The sequence below is a fragment of the Bufo bufo genome, chromosome 3 (genome assembly GCF_905171765.1).
Source record: "Bufo bufo chromosome 3, aBufBuf1.1, whole genome shotgun sequence".
Taxonomy (NCBI): domain Eukaryota; kingdom Metazoa; phylum Chordata; class Amphibia; order Anura; family Bufonidae; genus Bufo; species Bufo bufo.
Genome location: NC_053391.1, coordinates 145,503,677 through 145,524,786, shown reverse-complemented (window position 1 = coordinate 145,524,786; position 21,110 = coordinate 145,503,677). Strand labels below are relative to the sequence as shown.

At 47.0% G+C, this 21,110-nt stretch overlaps 1 protein-coding gene across 8 annotated transcripts in view; it reads right to left on the bottom strand.

The window, feature by feature from the left end:
- Positions 1-21,110, bottom strand: part of ADGRG2 (adhesion G protein-coupled receptor G2) — a 146,581-nt gene that overhangs the window by 66,877 nt on the left and 58,594 nt on the right. For 5 of the 8 annotated variants that reach the window (XM_040423689.1, XM_040423682.1, XM_040423685.1 and 2 more), the window contains exon 5: positions 8,500-8,547. The exons of the other annotated variants lie outside the window; for them this stretch is intronic. In XM_040423689.1, the coding sequence (XP_040279623.1) occupies positions 8,500-8,547 (48 nt within the window). The remainder of the gene's footprint in view (positions 1-8,499; positions 8,548-21,110) is intronic. 8 annotated transcript variants of the gene reach the window in all.

The following is a 21,110-nucleotide window of genomic DNA, read 5'->3' as shown; positions in this document are numbered from 1 at the left end:
TATTCAAGTAAATCAATGGTGGCCTGAGTTCTCCAGAAGGGGTTCTAACCAATATTCTTCATATCATAAACTATCAGAACCTCAACAAAACCCTAAAGATGTCTACTCAGAGACATCCCATTTAAAAAACTGTCCACAGGAGTGATCAGCTGATCGCCAGGTCTAGCTGTTTGCTTGGGGAAGTCACAACCAGCCTGGTATTTCCCCTGCAGAACCTGCGGCAGAGCCACTTCAGTATTATACAGCAGACATTCATGTGAAAAGCCATCCATGGAATACAAGAACGGCTTGAGTCCTCCACAACAGGAGCCACTTAGTCCACTGTTGACTCATTGAGAGGGGTGTCCAGAGAAGGAAACTCCCTTTTATGATGTCAAATTGCCCTAATAGGACATGCTGTGCGCCGCTGTTCCCCTGCTTGCCGCCACGGACCCGGGCGCCGTGTTCTGCGGTGATCTGCTGCCAGTTTTCTTTTCAGCCCTGGTCAAAGCAAGCTTGCTGCTTGTTTCCTGCAGCATTTCCTTAGGGGCCGGCACGCGTCACTTCCTGTGTTTTATGGGTTGGATCATGTGACCTCGCCAACCAATCCTAGCTCTCCTGCACATATATAAGTGGCTCAGCCCCCTTCCCAGATGCCTCAGTGTCAAGGTCCTTGTGTCCTGCTAAGGTTCCTGAAATCCGCTTGTGTTCCTGTGTTCCTGACTTATAACTTGTGTTCCTGGACTCTGCTACCTGTTTGATCCCTGTCTGCTTGCCTTGACTCTCCTGTTGCCGACCCGGATTGCCTGACCTGTACCTGTGCCCCCTGCCCTGACCTATTGTCTGACTTTGCCTCTGCCTCATCCTTCGGTCCTGCACGTTGCTCCTGGTAACGACTCAGTCTGTACCTCTGGTACCTTTCTCAGATACCTCCTGGTCCGCCTGGACCAGCTGCATCATGCCCCTATCCTCCTCAAGAGGTAACGACCTGGTGTTCCCCTCGGGAAAGTCTATCCCCACCATCAGGGGACTGTGAAGATCGAGGGGTTCACTTAGACAACACCCTTAGAGGGGGTAGAGAACGTGGCACAGTGGGTTCACACCCGCTGGTTCGTGACAATGAGACATCATACTCTTGTCAAAATTAATATCTGGACAATACTGTGCTACACACTTTCATTAAAGCTATCTGACAGGTATCTAAATGCGTGCAAGAGATTAACAAAAACATATATGGCGTTATGATGTTAGTGTACTTGCACAATTCTGTATAATGTGGCTGTATTCTAATGATATGAATATGTCACACATTAGGTTACCTACATTACCTGATATACGAGTGAAGTTAGTCAAAGCTACCTCTTAGAAATTTGCTGTTGAACAACTGTATTTATTCGTTACGTACTGTAATACTACATTAAAGATGCTAAAATTCATGATACAGTCCTGCAACTAAAATCTTCTTTTAAGCATTGTGTTACAATTTGACAATTTCTGTTTTATGAGTTCCATTGTATGCAATGTGGGCTGGTTGCAGGATACTGGTGGTGTGTATCTAGGGCCATGTGTTGATGCGGTGGTGCACATCTGCCTCTGTCTTATGCATACTGGCCACTGATACTTGTGGTGTCCCATTGCATTCCGTGTGGACTGGTTGCCGTATACTGGTATATATTTAGCTAGGGCCATGTGTTGGTGTGGCAGTGGATATTCGCTTCTGTGTTGTGCGTACTGGCTGCGGAAACTTTGTGGTGTGAACATGACCATCGAGTATTATGTCTCTTCTTTCTGTCTAGCAAGACACAAATTAATCACCTCTTGATTGCTGGGTGTTCTGTGTTCCATGTCAAAGTTAATCCCTCTTTCTGTCTGTGTGCATTTGCAGGTGTTTTGGGTTAATGAGCTCAGGTATATGTTCTGTCTGTTTATCGCACCCCTTGCCTGAGCAACAGCTTCTGTATCTGAGTCTGTAGTTCTGTTTCCCTGCCCAGTCTTCGCCAGTCTGTATGTCTGTTTTGTGTCTGTTTTCATGTCTGACCGTACCCTTCCTGAGTTTCTGCCGTGGTCTGTGTTATCCTGCTTGTTGGTCTCAGTTTAGTTCTGTTCATGTTTTGTCATCCAGTCTGGTGTTTCTGCTCTTGATCCAGTCTGTCTATTGTGGTGTTTCAGAGATCTGTGTTTTAGTTTTAGCACCTGTTCAGACTATGTCTGTGGTTTGGTGTGTATCCTGGCCCTGCCTGTGTTCCTGATTCCTAGGGTCAGCTTTCTAAGTACACCAGGACCATCCGAGGAGGTAGCGGTCTGGTCACTAACACACTGTGAAGTCCACATGCTTTAATAGGGGTTAAAGGGTGTAAACTGAGGAGGCGCCAGAATAACGCCCTTAGGGTTTGGCCCAATGTCAAACCAATAACTTGGCACAGTGGTTCCACATTACTACTGATCTGTCTTGATCCTAATCAGTGGATCTGTAGCACATTTGTTCACTGGTGAATGGAGACTTCTCCAGTCTAACTGCAACAAACATAATGTAGTACTGACCATAAAGACCAGACATCAGATCCTGGAAGACCACTCACAGGTACCTGTATATGTTTTTACTTTCACGTTGCATTGTTTGGAGACAGCTACTTTTGTACATGCAGCAATAAGGGGCATGGGTTTTAGTGTGGTCATATTAGTAGGCATGGCCTTAGGATCCCTGCATGCTGTGCGTATGGGCCCCACAAAGATAAATCTAGGACTAGCACAGGGGATTAATATTTAAAAGGTATGTCACAAATGATTAATCAATAATTAAGTCAGTGGGCAGTATAGCAAACATAACACCTAAGAACAAAGACATGCGCTCAAAAGTAGTCATCCGTTTGCTAAGAATTCTAATATGTAAAACCGCTACAAATACACTCCAAAGGTTTAGCACCAGAAATTAAGAGAATAGTCTAAAACATAGTGTATACTGCACATACACCGCACCTGCTCTACCTCTGGTGTCGCCACTCGTTTCGAATAGATCGCTATCCTTCATCAGGGATTCAGCTGTCTCTGATAGGAGACATGGAAGAACCAATCAATAATCTGTAGATAGTGCTGTTACTGCCACGGTGATGTAAGGTGGACCTGGATCTGTAGGACCCCCGCTGAAGAATGTGCAGAACTAGTATATTTTTATTGCAGCTCCCTTCCAGCAAAGTACATCAGCTTAACAGTTCTGGTAGCAAGGGTGTCCAGAAACTGTGGGCTACACAGCAGACCCTGAGGGAAAAAAGGTGCATCCCCAACTCAGTGTGGTAACTGGAAAGCGTTCCCCAGGTCAATACATGGCTTTCAGGTCCAGTAACATAGTCTATAAGGCTGAAAAAAGACATCCATCCATCCAACTCCCTTTACAGCAAACAATCTGTTTATGCAAATGACATGGGTGCCTCCTGTGCTCTGAAGGCCTCCCTTTCGAGTTTAGCAGGAAAGAAAGGGAAACACCCTGTTATCACTAGGCTGGGTTCCAATAGTGCAAATGTGGTGGTAATGCTCCACTGTCACCTTCAAAACTGTTGGAGTCTCTTTGTCAGGGACTCGCTTATCATTTCAGCTCTAACTCCCTCTGTCTACCGAGTTCCCATCCCCTAAACTGCCTGGCCTGGACCAATCCACTATAGTGCTAAGGTGGGCCTGTGTCATCTCAAACCCCATGATCCGCAGCCTGCAGTAACTCGCCCTTTGAGAGTTGTTTGCCCTAATGTCAGCAAGGTAGGGTCCTGACCTCTAAGGTTACATCACATAATTTGCTTGACACACTCACTCTGTCTCTAGGTGGCAAAACTAGTCATATACGAACACCTGCTAAGCCCTCCCAGTGAATTCCATGGCGCAACACTTTCACACCTACATTCCTTGTACTGTGCAGTTGACATAGCCTCCTGTGAGACTGCGAATAGGACCCACATTCCCTTCCAGCATCTAGGAAGGGACACAAGCCAAATCTAGACTATGGGCTACCAGCCTCTCTCCTTGGGAAACAAACACAAACACCACACAGGCATCAGAGCAATCACTGTAACCACAAACCATACAACATATAAACATAACTGCAGATGCCTGCCACCAACAATGCACCCCATTACATCACCACCATAAGCCTATATATTCCAAGTGTACCAGATTCCATCTGTACAAGTCTGCACTGATGAGTATGTACTATCCCATAATCGAAGATGTGAATAAAAATATTACATTCTACAAATAATCCCATACAGATTCAGGATTTACTATCTAAGTGTAATTTGCTAGTTGCTCTAGACAGAAATGTGTATGTGACACCTGTACTATGTATTAATACACTCATTAAAGGGAACCTGTCATGTTGAACCTGGTTTCTGAGCTGAAGGCAGCAGGTTACAGAGCAAGAGGAGCTCAACAGATTAAGTAAAACTTGCAATTTATACATTTAAATTCCTGCTTATTCTGGGCTTTGAAGCCCAGAAGGCGGACCTATCAGTGATTGACAGCTATATCTGTATACACAGTCAATCACCGATAGGACCGCCTCCTGGACTTCAAAGCCCAGAATGAACAGGAATTTAAATGAATGAATTACAAGTTATACTGAACCTTTTCCCACAAAATGATATCACTCTGCTCAGCTCCTCCTGCTCTATAAGATGCTGTCACGCTTTGGTGTGAGAGGGAAACACCACACCGAGCATAGGAAGAAAGGGGGGTACAGGGAATCAGGCCTGAGAACTAGGGAAGGAATATGGATACCTTCTAGTGAAAACCCTAACCAAAATCCTGTTCTGACTACCAGTATGAACAGACCCCAAAGGTAGGTGAGTTCATACGCAGGAATAGCTAGAGTCCTATCTAGCCCTATATGACCCTGGTACTAATGGCAGGGACGAGACTACCTGTTCCTCCAAAAGGAAGGACGAACAGGAGTCTTCTTCACGCCTAATACAAATAGTAGGGAATGCAACACACAGAACCGAAAAAAATACAAAGGGGCTCTGGAAGCTCCAGGAACTCAGCCGAGATGCAACCACAAACTATCCACAGGCACAGAAGCTATAAACCGCACAGCAAAGTGGGAGAAGCAACTATAAATAAGGAAGGTTAAATGACCACATTAGCAAAACCTGGAGGCAAGGGATGTGGCCATTACCAGAAACAACACTGACACCTATTGATCCAAGGAAAACCTGTCAGACCAAACCACGTGTTGCCAGTCTCACAGATCTCCTGTCAATCACTGTCGCCGGGACGTCCGTATGTCTCTGTACGTCTGTGATACATGCTGCCTGCAGATTATACTGCATTTTCAAGGTGACCGGTTCCCTTTAAACATCTTACAGGTACAGGACACTGCACTAAACATACCAAGCTATCAAATAAATGTTCCAGGAGGTAGGTGTAGTTTAACATAAAACACACCAGGTAGACTTATATGACACACAATAAATGAAATGCCAAATCTTACAATGCTGCTGTATAACTTTTACTCTGTATAAGAGGCACTCTAAAATGTAAGACAGATAAGATCTAACTTCACCCTCTGATAAATGCTGCTGTCTGTGTAGCCATGAGGCACCTATCACACATATACAGTCGTGGCCAAAAGTTTTGAGAATTACATAAATATTGGAAATTGGAAAAGTTGCTGCTTAAGTTTTTATAATAGCAATTTGCATATACTCCAGAATGTTATGAAGAGTGATCAGATGAATTGCATAGTCCTTTTTTGCCATGAAAATTAACTTAATCTGAAAAAAACCTTTCCACTGCATTTCATTGCTGTCATTAAAGGACCTGCTGAGATCATTTCAGTAATCGTCTTGTTAACTCAGGTGAGAATGTTGACGAGCACAAGGCTGGAGATCATTATGTTAGGCTGATTGGGTTAAAATGGCAGACTTGACATGTTAAAAGGAGGGTGATGCTTGAAATCATTGTTCTTCCATTGTTAACCATGGTGACCTGCAAAGAAACGCGTGCAGCCATCATTGCGTTGCATAAAAATGGCTTCACATGCAAGGATATTGCGGCTACTAAGATTGCAACTCAATCAACAATTTATAGGATCATCAAGAACTTCAAGGAAAGAGGTTCAATTCTTGTTAAGAAGGCTTCAGGGCATCCAAGAAAGTCCAGCAAGCGCCAGGATCGTCTCCTAAAGAGGATTCAGCTGCGGGATCAGAGTGCCACCAGTGCAGAGCTTGCTCAGGAATGGCAGCAGGCAGGTGTGAGCGCATCTGCATGCACAGTGAGGCGAAGACTTTTGGAAGATGGCCTGGTGTCAAGAAGGGCAGCAAAGAAGCCACTACTCTCCAAAAAAAACACCAGGGACAGATTGATCTTCTGCAGAAAGTATGGTGAATGGACTGCTGAGGACTGGGGCAAAGTCATATTCTCCAATGAAGCCTCTTTGCGATTGTTTGGGGCATCTGGAAAAAGGCTTGTCCGGAGAAGAAAAGGTGAGCGCTACCATCAGTCTTGTGTCATGCCAACAGTAAAGCATCCTGAGACCATTCATGTGTGGGGTTGCTTCTCATCCAAGGGAGTGGGCTCACTCACAATTTTGCCCAAAAACACAGCCATGAATAAAGAATGGTACCAAAACACCCTCCAACAGCAACTTCTTCCAACAATCCAACAACAGTTTGGTGAAGAACAATGCATTTTCCAGCACGATGGAGCACCGTGCCATAAAGCAAAAGTGATAACTAAGTGGCTCGGGGACCAAAACGTTGACATTTTGGGTCCATGGCCTGGAAACCCCCCAGATCTTAATCCCATTGAGAACTTGTGGTCAATCCTCAAGAGGCGGGTGGACAAACAAAAACCCACTAATTCTGACAAACTCCAAGAATTGATTATGAAAGAATGGGTTGCTATCAGTCAGGAATTGGCCCAGAAGTTGATTGAGAGCATGCCCAGTCGAATTGCAGTGGTCCTGAAAAAGAAGGGCCAACACTGCAAATACTGACTCTTTGTATAAATGTCATGTAATTGTCGATAAAAGCCTTTGAAACGTATGAAGTGCGTGTAATTATATTTCACTACATCACAGAAACAACTGAAACAAAGATCTAAAAGCAGTTTAGCAGCAAACTTTGTGAAAACTAATATTTGTGTCATTCTCAAAACTTTTGGCCACGACTGTACATTAACAATTAGGTGGAAAACCTACAAAATGTGGCATTTGTTCACCTTTTCACAAGGTACATGCACGTGCTGACATTTATTCAATATCTTCTGACTACTCAGCTACTGACATTACCTATATCGTGTGTGCCAGACACAGCATTTAGTGAGAAAACCTGAGGTTAGTGTAGCGGTGTCCAATCTACCAGACCCTTTTTTGTGAATGAAATGCTGCTTATATTGTAACTGCCTGTCACAGTAGTCACTGGGAATGGGGTCATTTACTTATTTTATGCACTTATATATAGTGCTGACATATTCCGCAGCGCTTTACAGATATTAGCATTGGGGTGTCGCCAATGGGGCTCACAATCTAAGGTCCCTATCAGTATGTCTTTGGAGTGTCAGAGGAAACCAGAGTACCCAGAGAAAACCAGAGTACCCGGAGGAAACCCACGCAGACACGCGGAGAACATACAAACTCCATGCAGATGATGTCCCTGTTTGGATTCAAACCTAGGACCCCAGCGCTGCAAGGCACCAGTGCTGCCCATATCATTAAAAGCCACCGTGCTGCCCATATCATTAACCACCGAGCCACCGTGCTGCCCATATCATTAACCACTGAGCCACCGTGCTGCCCATATCATTAACCACCGAGCCACCGTGCTGCCCATATCATTAACCACTGAGCCACCGTGCTGCCCATATCATTAAAAGAGGTCTTTTGTCAGAAATGAAGCAGCATCACATGTATGGATGTCAACTCATCACCATTGGAACACTTTAGTTTTGGTGCAGCTCCTGGGTTCAGCTCTCTGTTGGGTGCCCCATTGAGACCATTGATTGGCTACAGCATTCACGTGTTTTCCACATGATGTCAATGGCGGTGCAGGGATTTAACAGAAAGTAATGCCATTGCCTGTCTTTGCCCAATTCTCAGACAACCCTTGTAACATCCAAGTCATTCAGTGTATCTTTTGTTGTAGGTTGTGAAAGAGGACAGGTTTGTATCTAGAGGCCAAGTCATGATATGAGATATATCATGTCAGGTACAGCATATCAAAAAGTAGGATCCTATGTACATAATATTAACTGCTTTTCATTGAAGCAGAAAATTCATCTATAATAGATATGATATATGTCAGGTTTTCCTTGGCAACTTTTCCACCGCTGTACAGTCTCAGTTTTACGGTATAGAATAGAGTACTGTCCAATATTCCACAACCTTCACAGGGACTATGCCATAAAACTGGGACTGCACATGCCGGGAGGGACGTGTATTCCATACGACATGAGCAGAAAAAAAAGAGGCATTCAGATATTTCATTAAAATTCATTAGAATTAGTACAACACAAGGAAGCAACCAGACTTCTTTTTACCTCGAAGAGATCTTTTGTAAAACATGTGAATGTTATGGTTGATCTGACCTGTTTCATAGAAGAATAAAAAAGGAAATTATTAGATTTTACCTTTAGATTGGATAATGAGTGTTTCCTGCAGAACATTTCGTTTGTATAAGGGCTCGTTCACACGAACGTGTGAAGCCCGTGCCTGTGCTTTGGACCGCGAATTGGGGCAGGCGCATAGGGATCGCAGACCCATTCACTTGAATGGGTCCGCAAACCTTCTGTTCCGCAAAAAGATAGAGCAAGTTCTATTTTTTTGCGGTGCGGAAGCACGGAACGGAACCGCAGAAAGCCTTCCATAGTGCTTCCGTAGTGTTCCGTTCCGTTCTTCCGTTCCGCATCTCCGGATTTGCGGACCCATTGAAATGAATGGGTCCACATCCGTGATGCGGAATGGCCACGGAACGGTGCCCGTATATTGTGGGTCCGCAAATGCGGTCCGCAATATGGCAACGGGCATCACACGTTCGTGTGAACGAGCCCTAATTCCTAACAAAGTTGATTGATCAAACTCAAGAGTCTTATGGATCGCACCTGATACCAATAAAACTACATTCCCTGCCATAAGGGTGAGATACCATACGTCTGATTATCGGAATGGAACTGGCATAAATGGGGCAATTATTTGTAGACTAAGGCCCGTTTCACACGAATGCGTGATGTGACCCGCACTGAATCCTGACCCATTCATGCGCAGCCGCCCTCCATTCATTTTCTATGGGGTCGGCGAAAATAGCCGCATAGAAATGAATGGGAGCGGGGGCCGCGCATGGGTGCGGGGCTCAGTTTTCGATATAGGCTCCTAGCGATATGCCCTCATTGTCTATGATGAGACAATCCCTTTAAGGCTACTTTCACACTAGCGTTTTTGCTGGTTCCGGCAGGGTTCAGCAAAAACGCTTCCGTTACTGATAATACAACCATCTGCATCCGTTATGAACGGATACGGTTGCATTATCTTTAACATGGCCAAGACGGATTCGTCATGAACTCTATTGAAAGTCAATGGGGGACGGATCCGTTTGCGATTGTGTCAGATTGTGTCAGGACGGAAAGAAAACTGCGTCATGCTGCGGTTTGCTCTCTGGTATGAGAACGGAACGGAATGCATTTTGGAGCATTCCGTTCTGTTCAGTTACGTTCTGTCCCGATTGACAATGAATGGGACAAAACGGAAGCGTTTTTTTCCGGTATTGAGACCCTATGACGGATCTCAATACCGGAAAATATTAACGCTAGTGTGAAAGTAGCCTAACCCTTTCATCACCGGGCCTAAAAAAGGCCTGAATGTCCAGGCAACTTTTTGTGATTTTGTGCACGTGGTGATTTGTTTGACTACCAAAATCAATTTTGCAATTTTTTGTTACTTGATTCTTAAGACTTTTTATTAGAATTTTTTTTTTTTTTTTTGTTTTAGGTTTAATTGGAGGAAAACAGCTAATTCTTATAAAAAAAAGTAATTCTTTTTATGACATTTTATTTAGAATGGAAGAACTGATTGCATACTCTCATGATCTGGGGGACAGGTTCTATACTAGATGGAACTCTCTCTCTCTTCCTTTACTCCACAGAGTTCTCCAGGCTTTTGGGAGAGCTTTCCAAGTGATGTTAAGAAACTGACATTGTGGCATTATCATATATCGATGGGACTGAGGCGAGTGTGTCATCTAGGCATTAGCGAAGGGAGTTGGTATAAAAGACTCCTTACCTCCTCCCCCTGCCCTTCATTCCTTCACCTCATTTCTCTCTAAAAACACTTAGGCCCCTTGCAGACGAGCGTGAGCAGATTAGGTCCGGATGCGTTGCGGAAGCGTTCAGTGAAAAATGCTCGATTTCGCAAGCAAGTTCATTCAGTCTTGTATGCGATCGCGTTCAGTTTTTCAGTTTTTATCACGCGGGTGCAATGCGATTTAATTGCGTTTTGGACGCGCGTGATAAAAAAACGGAATGTATACAAACAACATCTCTTAGCAACCCTCCGTGAAAAATGCATTGCATCCGCACTTGCTTGCGGGTGCGATTTTCACGCAGCCCCATTCACTTCTATGGGGCCTGCGTTGCTTGAAAAACATGCTGCGATTTTCACGTCAACGCACAAGTGATGCATGAAAACCAACGCTCATGTACCCAGATCCATTGAAATGAATGAGTCCGGGTTCAGTGCGGGCACAATGCGTTTGCATCACACATTGCACCCGTGCGGAATACTCGCTCGTGTGAAAGGGGCCTTACACTATTTCCCCCTTTTTTTTTTCATTCCACTTCTTTTCTTTATTTTATACGTTATTGGTTTACAATGTGGATTTAGCTATTTCTGTTGACATCTAAAGAATTGCAATAGCTGTCACTATAACTAATATATTTCTACCTTATGCCTTGTTTTATCACGGATAGACTGTGATTCGGAATGTATATGTACTAGTTGATTTGAAGCCTATGTATCTGGATGTTACTTTTGTTTAATAAAATGAGAGTAAACATAAAAAAGTAATCCTTTTTAGGGTACTTTCACAATTGCGGCAGAGAGATCCGGCAAGCAGTTCCGTCGCCAAAACGTATGCCAACTGATGGCATTAGTAAGACTGATCAGGATCCTTATCAGTCTTAAAAAAGCCTGATCAGTCGAAAAAATGCATTGAAATGCCGGATCCGTCTTTCCGGTGTCATCCGGCAAAACGGATCCGGCATTTATTTTTTTTCACCTTTTTTTCAGTCTGCGCATGCGCAGACCGGAAGGACGGATCCGGCATTCCGGTATTCTGAACTAATACATTCCTATGGGAATTCAGGCAAGTCTTCAGTTTTTTTCGCCGGAGATAAAAACGTAGCATGCTACGGTTTTCTCTTTTGCCTGATCAGTCAAAATGACTGAACTGAAGACATCCTGATGCATCCTGAACGGATTGCTCTCCATTCAGAATGCATGGGGATAAAACTGACCAGTTCTTTTACGGTATAGAGCCCCTGTGACGGAACTCTATGCCGGAAAAGAAAAACGCAAGTGTGAAAGTACCCTTAATTATAGCTTTTTATTTCTTAAATCTTAAAACTGACATAAAAATTAATTATTGCAATGGGTTCCATATTTTGTGACAATAGTTTTAATATATAACTTGTAAATTTTTTTATTTGTATTTTGGTTTTTTACTTATATTTTAATTTATTTTTGGCAAATAATATGTCCCTCAGAAGATCATTAAAAGACCTCTGAAATACTTTTTTATTTCACTGTTTCCACTATAACTGGGGGATCCACATGAGCCCCAGTTACAGGGAAAAACAGCCCCCTGTGGGGGCATTACATACAGGCAGAGCTGATCAGGGTCTCCTTAGACCCTGCAGCTCTGCTCCTGCCCCTGACACCCCCAGCGGTCACGCTTCCTGCTCTCCCCCTGTGCTCCTGCATTGATCTTCTGCCGGCACAGAAGGCAGAAGTGGTAATAAACCGCTCCTGTCTTCTCCTCAGGGTCCCCGCTTTGTCTGTCAGCTGGGACCCGACCTGTTCCTGCTAGATTGCAGGAGCAGGAGCTTTAATCCCAGCGCTGATCAGCTCTGGGATTAAAGTGCTGCCTGCACGTGTATATATATATAAGCAAAACTTCGTGGCACTCTGCCGTCCGTTTGCCGCTGGAAGTCGGGTTCATGACGTTTCGGCCCTATATTGGCCTTCATCAGACTTCTGGCGCTTTGGGGTGGATATCCAGGATACAGGCGTCTGTGTAAATGTGCAATCGCACTGTCTAAGAATGCACCTTTGGTCTGATGAAGGCCAATATCGGGCCGAAACGTCATGAATTGTACACAGCCGCAAATGTCTATTAAAAGATTCCTTTTTTGCAACGCTATTGCTGGAGTTCTTATATTATTATTGCACGTGTATATACACGGGACGTATATACCCAGAGGGCAGTCGGGAAGGGGTTAATGCTAGATAATGAATGGATTAGGGTAGTAAGGGTACCTGCACACGCTGCGGATTACGCTCGTTTTTTCCGCATGGATTCTTGGTTAGTGTAATACAGTGCTAGCAAAATGTATGAGATCAGTCAAATCCCATGTACACTTTGCTTTTTCGTTTCCATGTGGACATCGACCTGCCTGCGGATTTTGATATATGAAGCATGTCAATACTTTGTGCGCTTCTTTTCGACCATTTCAACGCATGGCTGAGATCTGGCGCAAAACCGCATCAAATCCTCACCAAAAACTGCAAATAACACATGCCATTTTTGGTGTGGAAATGCACAGAATTTCTGCAAGACAGCCCACACCTGTGCGTAACCTTTTAGTACACAATGTGCCAAATGACAACTGAGATTCGAAGCAAAAAAAAAAACCCCATTGCACTTTTATGCTTCTACTTAATAGGTTTTACTTCCCAATTAGATATATTGCGACATCTTAATCAAAGAAATTTAAGGAGACAGAAGAAAACAAGATCAGAAGCACGTGATGCTTTTAGAGTGTATTATACATCGTCCTCAACGTGACAGATTCTATAGGTTTCCAGTAGAAATACGGGTTTTAACAACCAGGAATCTAAGGAGGAATGTGGTTTCATTATACACTCCAAAACCAACACCCTCTCAGAAGGTGTCCACATAGACAGAAGACATTCGTCACCAGATATAGACACAAAGATACTTTTACGATCCAACAATAGCAACAATCAAAAAGCATAACGCCTTTAAAACCTGAACCTCCCCTTTTACATTCACGGGCAAGAGGAATTACTTGTCCCCTCAGTCCTGGTAACCTTGGGTGGTGCTTATTTTTTCTCTCATAATACCACCATAGACTACTAGATTTATAAATTTAAAGGTTCAGGTTCGAAGTGGTGTCATGCATTATACATTCAATGAATGTATACATGCAGAGAGATTTCTGCATGATTAGGGCTCGTTCACAGGAACGCTTGAAGCCCGTGCTGTGGACCGCAAATTGCGGTCTGCAATGCAGGGGCACCGACCGTGGCCCTTCGGCATGGGGATCGTGGACCCATTCACTTGAATGGGTCCGCGATCCCTCCGTTCCGCAAAAAGATAGAGCATGTTCCATCTTTTTGCGGTGCGGAGGCACGGAACGGAACCCCCAGAAAGCACTCCGTAGTGCTTCCGTTCTGCATCTTCGGATCTGCAGACCCATTGAAGTGAATGGGTCCGCATCTGTGATGCGGAATGAACACGGAACGGTGCCCGTGTATTGTGGATCCGAAAATGCGGTCCTCAATACGGCAACGGGCGTTCGTGGGAACGAGCCCTTATGCTGATTTCTTCCAACTCAAAATCATATTGAAGAAGAGTTTGTCTGCAGAGGATTTGCTGCTTATATGCCTCAGTTAAGCATGTCCAGTGTTAGGCTTCTGATCTGTAGAAATGACCCTTTTGTGATCACAGACATGTATTATACTGGTGGAAAGCTTGACATGGGTCATCTAACACAATGTTCCTAAACTCCAGTCTTCAGGGCCCACTTGCAGTGTCAGTGCCTTGAGGACTTACCTCAGGTCTTCATTCTGTGGGATATTCTCAGATCATGACCGGCAAGTGGCCCTGAAGACTGGAGTTGAGGAACACGGATCTAACATTCCTAAACACGTGTACAATAAGACGCTCATTGGAGCTGATCCTATGCTCATACTGTTCCTCTGCAGAAAAAAACAAAAAAAAACAAGTTCACAGCCCATGCACAGTAAATCAACAGAGCCCTATGAAGGTTTTATTTCTCATGGACAGCCTAGTGTGATCACAACTGAATGTGCCATAAGCAGTAGACTGCCAACGAAACATCTTCAAATACAACCAGATTGCCCATTAACATTATGAGTATCTATCATTTACCCTCATTAGTATCTAGGTTTTCACTTGGACGGTTTAGAAAAATAAGGACACTTAGGCCTCTTGCACACAAACGTTTTTTTTTTCCGTTTCCGTTCCGTTTTTTGCTTTCCGTATACGGAATCATTCATTTCAATGGATCCGCAAAAAAAACGGAAGGTACTCCGTTTGCCTTCCATTTCCGTATTTCCGTTCCGTTCAAAGATAGAACATGTCCTGTTATTGTCCGCATAACGGACAAGAATAGTACTGCTCTATAAGGGGCCAGCTATTCCGTTCCGCAAAAAACGGAAATCACTCGGACGTTATCCGTATTTTTTGCAGATCCGTTCTTTGCGGACCGCAAAATACTGAAAAAGACATACGGTCCTGTGCAAGAGGACAGGCCTCCTGCACATGAACGTTTTTTTTCTTTCCGTTTACATTCCGTTTTTTGCGTTCCGTATACGGACCGTATTTAAATGAATCCGCAAAAAAAACGGAAGGCACTCTATATGCCTTCCGTTTCCATATTTCCGTTCAAACATAGAACACGTCTATTCTTTAGGAAAGTGTCACGGAACCATGAACCAGACGTACAACAAGAGATGAGTGAAAATAAGAAGGCTTTATTGAAAATAAAGCTGTAAAGCAAAGTCCAAACGGATGGTGAAACCGAGCAGAGTCTTTGCGAAGCCAGAGGTCAGGAACCAGAAGGGTAGTCAGACGAAGCCAGGATCAGGAACCAGCAGGGTAGTCAGACGAAGCCAGGATCAGGAACCAGCAGGGTAGTCAGACGAAGCCAGGATCAGGAACCAGAAGCAGCAGCAGTCTTAGAAGCATGTGAACACAAGAGGACCAAGCAAGGAACTGAAGCCACAGACCTCCTATATATATGAGCTAGGCATCCAGCTCCTCCCAGTGGGAAGGAGGAGCCGCAGGGTGGAAGGCTACAAGAAACCCAGAAACCAAGATGGCCGCCAGCACATGTCAAACGAAGGAGAACAGCAAGAAGGTAAGACCATGACAGTACCTCCCCCTCAAGGGCCCCTCCTCCGCGGAGCACAAAACGGTTTCTGAGGGAAGCGTGCGTGGAAGGCTCGGAGCAAGGCAGGAGCATGGACATCTGCGGAGGGAACCCAGGAACGCTCCTCTGGACCATAACCACGCCAATGGACCAAAAACTGCAACCGACCGCGGACCAGGCGTGAGTCCAGGATATTGCTCACCTCATATTCCTCACGATTGCCCACTTGGACCGGACGAGGCCGAGGAACCGAGGAAGTGAAACGATTACACACCAGTGGCTTCAACAGGGAGACATGAAACACGTTGGAGATCCGCATGCCAGGAGGAAGCGCAAGGGCATAGGCTACCGGGTTTACCCTGCGAAGCACTCGGAAGGGACCAACAAAGCGAGGCGCCAGGGGGGGGGGGGGGGGGGGGGGGGGGGGGGGGGGGGGGGGGGGGGGGGGGGGGGGGGGGGGGGGGGGGGGGGGGGGGTGGGGGGGGGGGGCGGAGTTGGGGTGGGCACTCGAAGGTTGAGGTTGCGGGTGGACAACCATACACGGTCTCCGACCTGGTAGGAAGGAGCAGGCGCTCGTCTGCGATCAGCCTGGAGTCTCTGGCGCTGCGCAGAGACCTCAAGGGACTTCTGGATCTGTACCCAAGAAGCACGTAGGACGGAAAGGTGATCCTCCACAGCCGGAATATCCTGGGGAGAGAATACCTCCGGTAACACGGCAGGTTGGAACCCATAATTGGCCATGAAGGGAGACGTCCCAGAGGAAGAGTTCACCGCCGTGTTCCTGGCAAACTCAGCCCAAGGCAGGAGGTCAACCCAATTGTCTTGGTGATCGGAGACATAGCAACGAAGGAATTGCTCCAAGGCCTGATTGGATCGTTCTGCGGCCCCATTGGACTCAGGGTGTTAGGCCGAGGAGAAGGAGAGATGAATCCCCAACTGGGAGCAAAAGGCGCGCCAGAACCTGGACACAAACTGACTCCCCCGATCCGACACAATCTCCTTGGGCAAACCGTGCAACCGGAAGACCTCCCTGGCAAAAATCGTGGCCAACTCTTGTGCAGAGGGTAACTTCTTGAGAGGAACACAGTGGCACATTTTGGAAAACCGATCCACAATCATGAGAATGACCGTATGGCCTCGGGATGCAGGGAGGTCCACAATGAAATCCATCCCCAGGTGTGACCATGGGCGCCCCCGGTGGCTATGGGTTGCAGAAGGCCCAACGGAAGGTGCCGAGGGGACTTACTCTGGGCACAAACGGAGCATGCCGCTACATATGCGGCGATGTCGGAACGTAGGGAAGGCAACCAGAACAGACGTGAAACAGCCCAGGACAGCTGATTCTTTCCAGGATGCCCCGCGGTCTTGGAGTTATGGTAGGTTCGCAACAACCGAGTGCGCAACTCCTCAGGCACAAAACATCTGCCGTTGGGTCTCCCAGAGGGAGCACCAGATTGAGCCGCCAAAATCTGCTCACCCAGGGGAGAGGTCAGGCTGGTGCGAATGGCGGCCAGGATCTGATTCGGAGGTATGACCGAAGTCGGAATCGACTCCTCCCTGGACAGCTCGGAGTACTGCCGTGATAAGGCATCCGCCCTGATGTTCTTGGAACCGGGTAGGTAGGAGACCACGTAATTAAAACGTGACAAGAACAGAGCCCATCTGGCCTGACGTGGTGTCAATCTCTTGGCCTCAGAAAGGTAGGTCAGATTCTTGTGGTCCGTCAGGATGAGAACCGGAACCACCGAACCCTCGAGCAAGTGCCTCCATTCTTTAAGGGCCTGCACGATGGCCAATAACTCCCTGTCACCAATCTGATAGTTGCACTCCGCGGAAGACAGTTTCCGGGAGTAAAACCCACAAGGAAGCAGAGGACCCTCTGGTGTTCTACGCTGAGACAGAAGGGCGCCTACTCCCGTCTCAGACGCGTCCACCTCGAGGACAAAGGGCAACCCAGGGTTGGGATGCGACAGAATCGGAGCCGACACAAAGGCGGACTTTAGGGCCTCAAAAGCTCGGATGGCCTCGAGCGGCCAGACCTGGGAATTACTGCCCTTCCTGGTCAGATCCGTGAGAGGCTTGGCCAGCATGGAAAAGTCCCTGATGAACTTCCGATAATAATTGGCGAAGCCCAAAAAGCGCTGCAGGGAACGAAGACCACTGGGCTGGGGCCACTGTAAGACAGCCGAAACCTTCTCAGGATCCATGGAGAACCCCTCAGCGGAAATGATGTAACCTAAGAAGGTTACCTGGGATCGGTGAAATTCGCATTTCTCAAGCTTACCGAACAGCTTGTTCTCTCGTAACCGTTGCAACACTCGTCTGACATCCAGAATGTGGGCCTCCATGGATTCAGAATATACCAAGATGTCATCCAAATAGACCACCACACACTGCTGCAACAGGTCACGGAAAACATCGTTGATGAATTCCTGAAAGACTGCGGGCGCATTGCACAACCCAAAGGGCATAACCAAGGATTCATAATGACCGGTCCTGGTGTTAAACGCGGTCTTCCACTCATCGCCCGCCTTGATCCTTACCAGGTTATATGCCGTCCTCAGGTCGAGTTTGGTAAAGACCGTGGCCCCTTTAAGGCGATCGAACAGCTCGGAAATCAAGGGTATCGGGTAAGCGTTCTTGATCGTGATGCGATTGAGACCCCTGTAATCGATGCAAGGCCTCAACTCACCGCCCTTCTTTTTCACAAAGAAAAATCCAGCCCCTGCCGGGGACGAAGATTTGCGAATGTGTCCGCGTGAAAGCGCCTCCCTCACGTACTCCTCCATGGCCTCATTCTCCGCTACCGACAGTGGATAGACTTTGCCACGAGGAGGAACGGCACCAGATTGTAACTCTATGGCACAATCGTATGGGCGGTGCGGAGGTAGGGCAACCGCGCGCACCTTATCGAATACATCCCGGTACTCCTCGTATTCAGGAGGCAACAGAGAGTCCGAGGAAGTACACAGCAACTTGACAGACCCATGGATGCAACTAGCCCCACACTGCGGTGACCACGAGAGGATCTCGACCGATCTCCAATCGAAAGTCGGATTATGCTTCTGGAGCCAGGGGTACCCCAAGACCACCGAGTAGTGTGGAGACGAAATAACCTGGAGGCAGACCGACTCTCTGTGAACGGCACCAATGGCTATCCCCACTGGAAGGGTCTCATGAGTCACGTGTGGCGGCAGAAGGGGTCTGCCGTCTATCGCCTCAAGAGCCAGTGGGGAACCTCGAGCCTGCAGAGGAATGGAATTGGCGGCAGCGAACACACTATCAATGAACAAACCACCAGCACCAGAGTCCACCAACGCCTGGGTCGTCACCGAGCCCCCGACCCAGGAGAGGACAACAGTGATCAGTGGTTTGTCAACACGGGAAACCGGGGACGAGGAGACTCCACCCAAGATCTGCCCCCGACAGGATCTCAGGTACGAGCGTTTTCCCGGACGGTTCGGACATGCCAACCGAAAATGCCCACCGAGACCACAGTACATGCATCGGCCCTCCCGTCTCCGGAGTGCCCTCTCCCCCTCGGACAGGCGAGCAAACCCCAGCTGCATGGGTTCACCCCCAGACAAGTCATCCCCAGGAGGCGTGGGAGGAGAGGGAGGCACGGGTGGGACAGCAAACGTAGGCACCAATCTGTTAGAAGACCTCCGCAGGTTCTCCTTAAAGGAAGGTCTCTCCCTGAGTCTGGTGTCAATCAAAATCAGGAAAGAAATAAGAGACTCGAGCTCAACTGGTAGGTCCTTAGCTGCAACCTCATCCTTCAAGGCATCCGAGAGACCATGAGAGAAAGCAGCGACCAGAGCCTCATTATTCCAGCCCACCTCTGCTGCCAGGGTACGAAACTCAATGGCGTATTCAGCTACGGATCGTGAACCCTGTCTGATGGACATAAGGAGCTTCGCAGCAGAGGCAGCACGAGCCGGCACATCGAATACCTTCCGAAGAGAAGCAACAAAACCGGAAAACTCGGCAACCACCGGATTGTTGTTCTCCCATAAAGGGCTGGCCCAGGCCAAGGCCTTGTCCGAGAGCAGCGAGATCAAGAAGCCCACCTTTGATCTCTCAGTGGGAAAGGCATGTGGCAGCAACTCGAAATAAATGCCCACCTGGTTAAGGAAACCTCGGCACTGAGTTGGCTCTCCCCCAAAGCGCTGTGGAAGAGGGGCAGAACCGGTCATACCCCGAAACACCGCAGGCGCAACAACAGGTGTCGGGGTAGACTCTGGCGCAACAACCGGAGCGGCAGTAGGAGCGAGCCCAGGAGCGACAACCGACCCATCGGCAACGGGAGCGAAATGAGCCGTGCGTTCAAGCAGGGTTTGCAACGCCACAGCGAACCGACCCAACAGGTGATCCTGCTGATCAAGTCTGGCAACCAGCGTGGGTAGCGAGGATGGCCCTGTACCGTCAGAATTCATGGCTTGGTCCTAATGCCACGGAACCATGAACCAGACGTACAACAAGAGATGAGTGAAAATAAGAAGGCTTTATTGAAAATAAAGCTGTAAAGCAAAGTCCAAACGGATGGTGAAACCGAGCAGAGTCTTTGCGAAGCCAGAGGTCAGGAACCAGAAGGGTAGTCAGACGAAGCCAGGATCAGGAACCAGCAGGGTAGTCAGACGAAGCCAGGATCAGGAACCAGCAGGGTAGTCAGACGAAGCCAGGATCAGGAACCAGAAGCAGCAGCAGTCTTAGAAGCATGTGAACACAAGAGGACCAAGCAAAGAACTGAAGCCACAGACCTCCTATATATATGAGCTAGGCATCCAGCTCCTCCCAGTGGGAAGGAGGAGCCGCAGGGTGGAAGGCTACAAGAAACCCAGAAACCAAGATGGCCGCCAGCACATGTCAAACGAAGGAGAACAGCAAGAAGGTAAGACCATGACAGAAAGTGAGGAACCGCAGGAATGTCCCTGATGCCAATCAAGGGCTGTTAGGCCGTCATCCAAGTAATAAAGTATTGAGGCACTCAGGTTGAAATTTTGCAATTAAAGTATAGCTTTATTTCATATTATCTGCATCATCCATTTGCCCAGTGGTACATATCAATAGCAGAATATTTCTGACCGGACGTTTCGGTCACGATGGACCTTCATCAGCGGTCATATTATCTGTGAGGTGAGTAGAGGCATTCCTAGGGCGCTGGATGAAGATAATATGACCGCTGATGAAGGTCCATCGTGACCGAAACGTCCGGTCAGAAATATTCTGCTATTAATGTACCACTGGACAAATGGATGATGCAGATAATATGAAATAAAACCATGTCCTATTCTTGTCCACATTACGGACAAGGAAAGTACTGTTCTATTAGGGGCCAGCTGTTCCGTTCCTTAAAATACAGAATGCAGACGGATGTCATCCGTATTTTTTGCGGATACGTTTTTTACGGAATGCAAAACCATACGGTCGTGTGCAGCAGGCCTTAAGGATATATTTTTTTCTCCAGAAAGGAGGTTTTCCATGATCATATTCATTCAAAACATTTTACATGGATATTATATATATATTAGATGTATTATTCTGGTACGACCATACGGACTGGCCGTGCTGAGATCTGGATGCTGCCAGCGGCCAAGTACCGCCCAGCTGTATAAGCCACAGCTACATCCTATTAACTAATTACACCCGCACTGTTTCTTCTGTCTTCGCTGGTAATGGCTACACCATGTGGCCCTTAGAAATTAGTTAAGCTGCTGTTGTGGCTTGTACGGCCGTGCAGT